Consider the following 9,766-nt stretch of genomic DNA (forward strand, 5'->3'; position numbering starts at 1 on the left):
TATATCCATGTAGAATGCATTAATACTGCTCTTGGTTGGTGCCATACTTTTAGATCCTAGCTATTTTGAGTATACATTGGTGGCTAGCTTTGGGTTAACTCTTGTGCTATTACAATTCATTATTGAGTTGCATTTGAATATGCACTTATTGCTTTATGTGTTGTGATGTCATAAACAGATGCAATCACACACTCTGTTTTGTTTTTTAGCCTCTCTTCAGCTCATGACCCTTCCAAATGAATAGGAAACAATATTCCTATTTGAAGCCCCTCTTGGAGTTTGCATATTAGCATGAGGAAACTAGTTCACGAGTTGGCTTGCAAGTTGGAACAATTCCTATTTCCATGGCCAACTCAAGATTTTTGTTATTGGGAAGTGTGAGAATGTCATTATCTGGAAGTGTGAGAATGCCATTGTCTCACAAAGAGAAGATGCAATAACTTGAAGTAGTGCCAATGCAATCGTAGCTCAGCTAATTGATGGGTGCATGAGTTTAAACATTTGGTTGTGCTTCTTCAACATGATTATAAAATATCTATTTGTATCTAATAACTTGAAATATTGTTTTGAAATTGTATTTTCTATTAACAAAATCAGATATGAAGCACTCTGAGGAACTTGGCCTTGGAGATGTGTGGTTGCAAACCAATTCCAAACTTTGAAGGATAGGCATGGGAGAAAGGAACTCAAAAAAGGTTTGGAGAGACAAATACAAGGCCTCAGAGTCAGAACACGTGTGGGTAAATTTTACTTGCATGAGTCCATATAGCCAAGTTCAATAACACGTGGATGGTTTATTAAACCACTCTTAACCTATGCGTTATAACTTTTGTATGTTCATGGAGTAACCATGAAAAACAAGGGTACTTTGCGAACTTGTTGGAGTTCAAAGGACATGGCAATCATCGATTTGTAAATATTGCATTTTGTCCCATCAAGGATGCTTTCTCTTTGTATATTGGTTTAATGGCACGAGTTCGCTCACCTCTCTCTCTCTCTCTCTCTCTCTCTCTCTCTCTCTCTCTCCTCCCAAATACTTCGTAAACTTGTTGGAGTTCAAAGGACGTGGGAATCATCGATTTGTAAATATTGTGTTCTCTCCCATCAAGGTACTTTTTGTCTATAGACGAGTTTAATGGCACGAGTCCACTCACACCTCTCTCTCTCTCTCTCTCTCTCTCCCCCCCCCCCCCGCGCGCACTCCCTCCCAAATACTGAGTAAACTTGTTAGAGTTCAAAAGACGTGGCAATCACCATCGATTTGTAAATATTGCATTTCTCTCCCATCAAGTGTGTTTTCTCTTTGTATACAGGTTTAATGGCACGAGTCCGCTCACACCTGTGTGTGTATGCATGCCTCCCCCAAGTGGTTGTCTCTCTTCTCAAGCAATCACTATCTCTTAGTTGATGTACTTGGGGTTTAGTGTCTAGATCGAGTCATGTTGCTCGTGACCAATATGCTTCTACTTCGAGCTTACTTCTGTGATGTGGAAGGACTTTTCCACTTGATAGGGCTCTTAGATTGGTTGCACACCAAATGACGGATGCTCACTTTATACGCTTTAACCAATCAAAACGCTTATTTAAGGGTTGGGCGTTCGCAGTCCTTTAGATAGTGGAGAGGACATGGCTTGTTGTTAACCTGCTAAATAAGTGAACTCTTGCCCACATTTGGATGGGGAGTCTCCCTTGCCCACTTTGTAAAGTGGCAAACAAGGGTGCACTTTGCATTTGCAACCAATCAAAAAGTTTACAGGTTTATTTTTTTTTAATTTTTTATACAATCTGTGTCTATTTGGTGTGTAAAGGTATGACGCCCATGTTTGTGCCCAATTTCAAAAAGTGCATGGCCACACTGTGGGCGGGGGTTAGCGGTCCCAACACTTGGTGTGTAGCCAGCCTTAATGTGCCTGCTCAAGGCTCCAGAGTCCAACTTTCCAAAATGAGTAGAGAATCGAGACATGGCGGTGGGTAGAAGCTGACAAGGTATCCTCCGGGCACTATGATTATTTTATGAATACTTTATCGAAGTTCACGAGGGAGGCGGTGCAGAAGGGCGGCCAATAGAATCAAATCGCGCATGCGCGCAAGATTTTTGTAGAGATAAAATTCAGAAAAGGTCTAAAGAGGGGAAAATATCTCTTTTCCTGAGCGAGCTGGAGTTGTGAATCAGATATTTGTGGTTATGGTTGTGGTTGTGGTTGTCTGTGCATGCACTGCATGCCAATATCGCACTGCATGCCAATATCGCACTGTACTGTGCTCAGACGACTGCCGTCCTGTGACCTGTCGTTTGTATGCACGACGCCATGGTCTCACGCCTTTTCAAAAGAATCTAGTTTGTGAAGGCATCTCCCTGTGTTGCAGCCTTCCATGACCTCATCTTTTTTAACATTTCTCCTCGATTCTTGCCACAAAACATCAAAGTGAGTTCCAATTTGCGCCAGAAGAATCTTCGGGTAAGCATCTTTTGCTTATTTAATTACTGAGACTATAGACTCTTTTGCCAGTTTTAAATCTTTAGAGTAAGCATCTTTTTGCTTATTGATCTCCTGAGATTCTTTGCCAATTTGTCTTTCCGTCTCAGGAAACATTATTAGGGGTTTATAACTTTGAATACTATTAATTTACAGGGATCTTTGATTTCACATTACAAAACTCAGCACAGTAAAAAGTCCTAAGGATCATAAAGGGCTTTCAGGGTTTAGCAATTTCATGGTGGGATAATGACAAGATTGTTTTGTAGCACACCCAGGAAATGTCTAAAGAATACCATAATTCTGTGTGTCTTCTAAAACCCAGGCAAGATTACCATCAAAATAGTGGTGCTTTTCATCGTTATCTGTGCATGCCTTTTGTCTGCCACTGTAGTTGCTTAAGTTATCTTTTTGATTTGGGCAAATTTTCTTTTTCTGACAGAATTGTCGGACGTGACACCTTTTCTTTATTCAGTTAGTGTAGTGGTGATGATGTCAAACTGAACTGCTGCTGCTGCAGGAATATATCACTTTTATGTGCCGGAAAGATCACAGACCATCGATCAGTATCTGTGAATTTTACCACAGTCAAGTGATTCACAGAGGAATACCCTAATCGGCTGTCTACTTGCAGTTCCCGAACACACTGTTTTTTCTGTAGAGAGTATCCTTGTTCTTTCTGAATCATCATGGCAAGCATCTCTGCTCTCAATGCTGCGTCACCACCGTTTGCTGCCAGCTCTGAACCCTCGTCCCTCTCGCTTGTGAGAAAGAGCGGTGCTGATCAGTTGAAATCCACATTCACTCCAAGGTTTGTCGCTGCAGGGTCTCCTCCATCGGCCCTCAAGGGTGAGCTTGTCAGTGTCAAAGTCAAGGCAGTGCTCACACCTTCCCCACCTTCGAGTAATAAATCAAAGGATTTGGCGGACACAATTCCAGATGCTAGCCCCTCAAAACCATCTGCAAATAACTTACCACGCCATTCCACCACAATAAACCCTGCTGCACCAGACTTTTTGCCGATTCCTTCATTCAGCGAGTGCTTTCCAAACAGTACAAAAGAACACAGGTTTCCCTCAATAAAAACTATATGCATAACTTCTGGATTCTGTTTAAAATAAGGGCTAATTAATTAACACTTTGGGCATGGACAGATGGTATGGGTTGTGTCATTTTTCTTCTTTCCGATGTAGAGAGTAGTAACATAGCAGGTGTCTGACGTGCAGGGAAATTGTTCATGAAACAACTGCAGCCGTTCTCCATGTCCCATTTAGGAGAGTGCATTTATCTGGAGACGAGCCTGCATTTGATATGTATGATACAAGTGGGCCACAGAATGTCAGCCCTTTTGTGGGTATGCATTTCTTTTGTTGCTGATTAATGGAAGGTCTTCAGCTGTTCAGATTGTAACCAGTTGATGTGAGTTTCTTTTAATCCTGTGCAGGGCTTCCCAAGTTACGTAAAGAATGGATTGAGAGAAGGGAAGCTAGGTGTGATCCGAGGTTCACACAGATGTATTATGCAAAGCAAGGCATCATAACAGAAGAGATGAAATATTGTGCAGTTAGAGAGAACCTGAGTCCGGAGTTTGTTCGTTCAGAGGTAGCTCGTGGGAGAGCAATAATTCCCTCCAACAAGAAGCACCTTGAGTTGGAACCCATGATTATAGGCAGAAATTTTTTGGTCAAAGTCAATGCCAATATTGGAAATTCTGCTATCTCAAGCTCTATCGAGGAGGAGGTGCAGAAGTTGCAATGGGCCACCATGTGGGGTGCAGATACCATAATGGATCTGTCAACAGGTCGTCACATCCACGAAACACGTGAGTGGATCATGCGCAACTCCGCTGTGCCTGTTGGAACAGTCCCAATTTATCAGGCACTTGAGAAAGTGAATGGGATTGCAGAGAATTTGAGCTGGGAAGTGTTCAGGGACACCCTCCTAGAGCAAGCTGAACAGGGAGTTGACTATTTCACTATCCATGCAGGTGTTTTATTGCGATTTATTCCCCTCACAGCAAAGCGAATGACAGGAATTGTGTCCCGTGGTGGTTCAATTCATGCTAAGTGGTGTTTGGCTTACCATAAGGAGAATTTTGCATATGAGCACTGGGATGATATTTTAGATATTTGTAACAAGTATGACATCTCCCTCTCGATTGGTGATGGCCTGAGGCCTGGTTCAATCCATGATGCCAACGACCAGGCACAGTTTGCAGAGCTAGCAACACAGGGGGAACTTACACGGCGTGCCTGGGAGAAAGATGTCCAGGTAATGAATGAGGGACCTGGCCATATACCTCTTCATAAGATACCTGAGAACATGGAAAAGCAGCTAGATTGGTGTAACGAGGCTCCATTTTACACCCTGGGTCCCTTGACAACAGATATTGCCCCTGGATATGACCACATCACATCTGCTATAGGTGCTGCAAATATTGGAGCACTTGGCACTGCACTTCTTTGCTATGTGACACCAAAGGAGCATCTTGGCTTGCCAAATCGGGACGATGTCAAAGCTGGTGTGATTGCTTACAAGATAGCTGCACATGCTGCAGATTTAGCCAAGCAACATCCATTTGCCAAGACATGGGATGATGCATTAAGCAAAGCTCGTTTTGAATTTCGTTGGAGAGACCAGTTTGCTCTCTCCTTGGATCCGGTTACAGCCCAGGCCTTCCATGATGAGACACTACCCGCAGAAGGTGCCAAAGTCGCACACTTTTGTTCCATGTGTGGACCCAAGTTCTGCTCAATGAAGATAACAGAAGATGTTCGCAAATATGCCGCAGAACATGGATATGGTGATGCAGAAGAGGCATTAAAGCATGGTATGGATGAAATGAGTGCTGAGTTTCTCGCTGCTAAGAAAACAATCAGTGGTGAACAGTGGGGAGAAATTGGGGGCGAAATCTATTTGCCAGAGAGCTACATCAACAAGGGCAAATAATCATCGGCTGCCAGGTTGAAATGATCATAGAGGGCGATTTTCAAATAGGTATATCCTTATGTTCTTATCCAGCAATTTGCATGACGGATATTTGGTTTTCTTTTCCTGCAGAATCTGATAATATGTATTTTATGGGCTTATGCAGGTGAAAAATTGGGCCAAGGGACCAGCTGTTAGGATCGGCATCCTGAAAGCAATCAAATAACCTTGCTTTTTATTTTTTTCATTGTTGTGTTGTAGTGTATCTTACTCCACAGTAGTTAATTGTTTACTCATCATTTGAGTCATGTTGTAAGTAACCTAATGTTATGTTTACCAGGAATAAAGTTCTTTTTGCTAATATGAATCGGCACCAGGGGTGCTTGTTCTATCTGCAGCACTAGGTTTTTTGTACTGCAGATTAGAGCAGGCTGAGAGAGTCCCTTTGTACCTGAACAGGATAATACCTGCGTAGGGAGCGTGCCATACTTTTGTGTGGTGTGTGTGTTTGCAGGTCCTTTGTGGAAGGTACATAGAAGACTCTGCACTCTTTTGGTAAGAGCTACAGAGCTTGCTTCCAAATTTTTATGATTGGACTCTTTTCTGCATTTTAAGGAAAACATGCATGCATGCTCCCTATTGACCGGTTCACAATTTTGTGCCATTGTAAACATTTAAACTAAATATCTGCTGGCAAGCAAATCTGATAAGACTCTGCTGGTGTGGCCTTGATGGAACTGATTGTTTGCTAAGGTGTAGTAACCAACAGACTCGTTTTTATAGTTTTCTGCCATGGTGTACCAAGATTTGGCAGCTTTAATTTGTTTTTAAGTTTTGTCATCTCTGTTGGAAAGGAAATCTGATAGTATGTGCTGGTGGTGTCTTTATATGGAACTGTTGTTTGCTACGGTGGAACACCAACAGTTTCTCTTATTATTTCGCCATGGTATGCTGACATTGGGTGGCCCTACATTCTTACTTCATGGTCCTTGCCATCTTCATTTGGCTACAATTCAAAGGCAGTTGTCTCTGGATGCTTATTGACCTCCAGTCCAGTGTAAAGAACTGTGATGGTCTACGCGTTTAGTAGTCAGGTGTGTTAGAAGGTAAAACATGGTTCGTCATTAAAAAAGCTCTGTAGTTAAGTTTCAGTCTATTCTGTTGTGTGGTTATTGCTAAGCATTTTGTTGCTCTGCTCTCCAATTTGGCAAAACCTATGAAAGAAGTGGATAGATGGACTGAAAAAAGTTGATTATCCTTCGTCTGGAGAGGTGTACCAACACAAAGGGAAGGCACCATAGTGGATGACCCAATAGTTTCATGGTCTTGTACTTAAACGGGCTAATTTATATACCAGTGGTGGAATGTTGGATACTGCAATTTGTGGACATTGAAGCTCTACACTTCATATCCACAGGTGCAATAAAGTTGACAATGTTGGAAGTAATTAGGACAATAACAAACATCCAAGTGACACCAGAAGTATTATGATTGTTATATTTGTAACTCCATAAGAAATGGCCATGGTGGGTTTCGAAGGGGGGGGGGGGGGGGGGCAAATACATGGGCTCCTAAAAAAACGGGACACCTGAATCTGCAGATAAAAATAATATAGGGGTGGAGGGCAAAGATGTGGAGGTTTAATGAAACTCTAAAGAGGCTGGCTAAACTGAATTTGCAGGTGAGAGTAAAAAGGATATGTTGCTCTTCTTTTGGTATTTCATCGCTCTTCCTCTCATCAAACTTGTTTGTATAAGAAGAGCTTATGAGAGTTTTTGGAAAGTTTAGAATAGTCTCATGTCGAGGGAACAAGGTTTGTAAAACTTTTGTTGCAAGTTGCAAAGTTAGGCAGCATTATACCTTGAGCATATTCAGTAGTAGTTAAGTCTGTAACTTGCTCATATGGGTTGCTTGTTGGTGCAATATCTCATCTAGTGGCTTTTATCCAATCATCTTTCTTTGCTCTAGAACCTTGAGCTATGTGATGGTGGTCGCATAGCAGCTTTTACTTGGGAAATGTATTTACCAACAATTAAGAGTTTTGCATTAAAACTAGAGTATTTATAGCTTGATTAGCTATATGTTGGGAATAGAATTGAGATGGTGTAGTCTAACATGAGATGGTGTAATCAAACAATGTAATCAACAACGTCTAGAAGAATTATGTACACAAGTATTTGGTAATAGTTTTTTCATGTGCATCATAAACCATATTGTGCGGGAGTATTGGATGAACTTTCAGCAAGGAAAGTTACACAAGGGTTTTCCATGTTTTGAAACCTCTCAAAATGGTTCTAATAATACAGACAACTTTATATAATTGAACTTGAAATCTTTCAATCTATTATCCCTAGTCAAACCATGTAGATACCTCTACATGAATGTCACATAATTGAACTTGAAAGAGTAATCTATTATCCCCAATCAAACCATCATAAAATAAATGTTATTTGTCAAATGGATGTGTAAACTAAATAGATTGACATGTAATAGGTAAGTTGGGCAAGGTGAATCGGATGGGTAAAAAACAACTAATTCACATAAAGCCATTAAACCCACTTGGTTAGAAACATGTTGCTAATAGTTTTTGCTATATAGAAATGCTAGCCTTTGGAACTCCAGAAAATAGTTTCCTCGCTTTCCACGTTTTATTTAGGGTTAGGAGTGATCTAAGAGCACTTCCACTAAGAAATTGTCTCATTACTACTACTTTATTAGTTAGCAAAGTTGAACGTTTGAAGTCAATTTTATAAAATATGCAAGATTACTATTATTCTAAAAAGTAAGTGGAAGGATTTAATGTCACATAATTGAGCTTGAAAGAGAAATCTATTATCCCTAAGCAAACCATCATCAAATAAATGTTGTTTGTCAAATGGATGTGTAGATGAATTAGGTTGGCATTAGAGCACTTCCACCAAGAACCTCTCACATTACCACTACTATATTAATTAGCAAGGTTTGAACATTATAAAGCCAAGTTAATAGAGTTAGCAAGATTACAAAAGGTGCATTGTGATAATATCTAGTTTATTTGTTTCTTTAACTAATTTTTTATTCTCGAGTATCAATCACATGTAATGTTGTGTGAGTGACATAGGTAATTACTAGGTCCATGAAGTCATTACTTGGTCATGGTGGTTCACAGTTACTCGTGATTGTATCCTTGTGTGCAATGCTTGGAAGTTTTCTTGGATAGGAATGTGCTTAGTGAAAGATAAATGGATCACATTGATTGCTCTATCTAAAATTATTTCTTTAATTTAAGGTAAGGCTCTTCATAATGCTTATTGGTCATCATATCCTTGTAGAGCTATTTTTGGGTTGTCCATATACTCATGTATGCATACTTGTGTATGCATCATGTTCAAAGGCTATGGCTAAAACAACTAATCAAGAAGGGAATGCAAAATTGGAAAAAAAAAACTTTGAGATGCAGGTTTTATCATAATGATTGCAAGATTGAGCAAACATACTTTGAGATGATTATGAAAATCTAGGCTTATCTACTGGGGTAAAATTGTTTGAGCATGTATTAAAACTCATTGATATATTTTACAGAGGAGAAGTTAATATGCCACGTCTTTGTATGAAAGACTAGATTCTTGGCCAATTAAAAATCACTCATAGAATCTGAACACAATGTAAGAATATTAATAATACCAAGGTTCCTACCTAACCATAGGGCCTTCTTGCAAGCCTTGGTGGCTTAAACATGCTTTGCCTTAGTCGTAGACAAGGTTGGGCATTTTCACACCTTCAACATCCAAGAAACACCACCTATCACAAAAGTGAAGGCATATGTAGAGGTGGGCTTATTACTATCTACATGTATTGCAAAAGTGAAGACTCATTGATTAGTTGGATATAATGAGTTCATAAAAACTTATCAATCCCATCCCAAGGTTGGCTATGCCATGCTTTGCATCAATAGTGGAGTTGAATGTAGTGAAGACGTAATAAGGATTATACAAAAAGAGGTTGGATATGATAGGGCCAAAAAATTCAAGGTTATACTGAAGAGATGGTATAAACCAAACATCGGAAAAAAGGAGGTTGGATATGATAAGACCTTAAAAATTAAGGCTATATCAAAGAGTGTAAGTTGAACATTGGCCATATATGAAATCAACAAACTTGTACCATTCCCTTGGTGGTTGCTTGAGGCCACAAAGGCTCTTTCTCAACTTGCATACTAGGTGTTCCTTGCTTTTTTCCTCAAGTTTTTAGGCTATTGTATATATAATATCATGAAAGGTCCCTATGTAAGAAAGTTGTCTCTATATCTATTTGATAAAGATCTAGATCTAACTGCACAAGCAAAGCTAGTACAAAGCATAAGTCATCTTGATTATAGAAGA

The 9,766-nt window shown here is 40.0% G+C and overlaps 1 protein-coding gene across 4 annotated transcripts; it reads left to right on the forward strand.

Annotated features, from left to right (window-relative positions):
* The first annotated feature begins 2,136 nt into the window (after positions 1–2,136).
* On the forward strand, positions 2,137–6,785 carry THIC (thiaminC). Of its 4 annotated transcripts, none has more exons than XR_015690315.1 (6): positions 2,137–2,459; positions 2,998–3,546; positions 3,704–3,831; positions 3,922–5,474; positions 5,572–6,511; positions 6,629–6,785. XR_015690315.1 is itself a non-coding variant. In XM_087674609.1 (5 exons), the coding sequence occupies exons 2-4, from the start codon at positions 3,167–3,169 to the stop codon at positions 5,424–5,426; spliced, it is 2,013 nt and encodes a 670-aa protein (XP_087530735.1). In that variant the 5' UTR covers positions 2,137–2,459; positions 2,998–3,166; the 3' UTR covers positions 5,427–5,474; positions 5,572–6,785. The 4 variants fall into 4 exon arrangements, 1 of the variants encoding a protein (XP_087530735.1); XR_015690316.1 differs by having other exon boundaries at positions 5,572–6,499; XR_015690314.1 differs by having other exon boundaries at positions 5,572–5,960; positions 6,330–6,785.
* Positions 6,786–9,766: the final 2,981 nt, after the last annotated feature.

The sequence above is a fragment of the Lygodium microphyllum genome, chromosome 3, assembly GCF_053477565.2.
Source record: "Lygodium microphyllum isolate KBCC chromosome 3, Lygodium_microphyllum_v1.1.10, whole genome shotgun sequence".
NCBI classification, from domain to species: Eukaryota; Viridiplantae; Streptophyta; class Polypodiopsida; order Schizaeales; family Lygodiaceae; genus Lygodium; species Lygodium microphyllum.

Excerpts from the sequence above, each read along its gene's own strand:
- THIC (XM_087674609.1), top strand. The coding sequence starts at position 3,167 with ATGGCAAGCATCTCTGCTCTCAATGCTGCGTCACCACCGTTTGCTGCC. Across the intron at positions 3,547-3,703 it reads AACAGTACAAAAGAACACAG|GGAAATTGTTCATGAAACAA; the intron begins GTTTCCCTCAAT and ends TCTGACGTGCAG. Across the intron at positions 3,832-3,921 it reads GAATGTCAGCCCTTTTGTGG|GGCTTCCCAAGTTACGTAAA; the intron begins GTATGCATTTCT and ends AATCCTGTGCAG.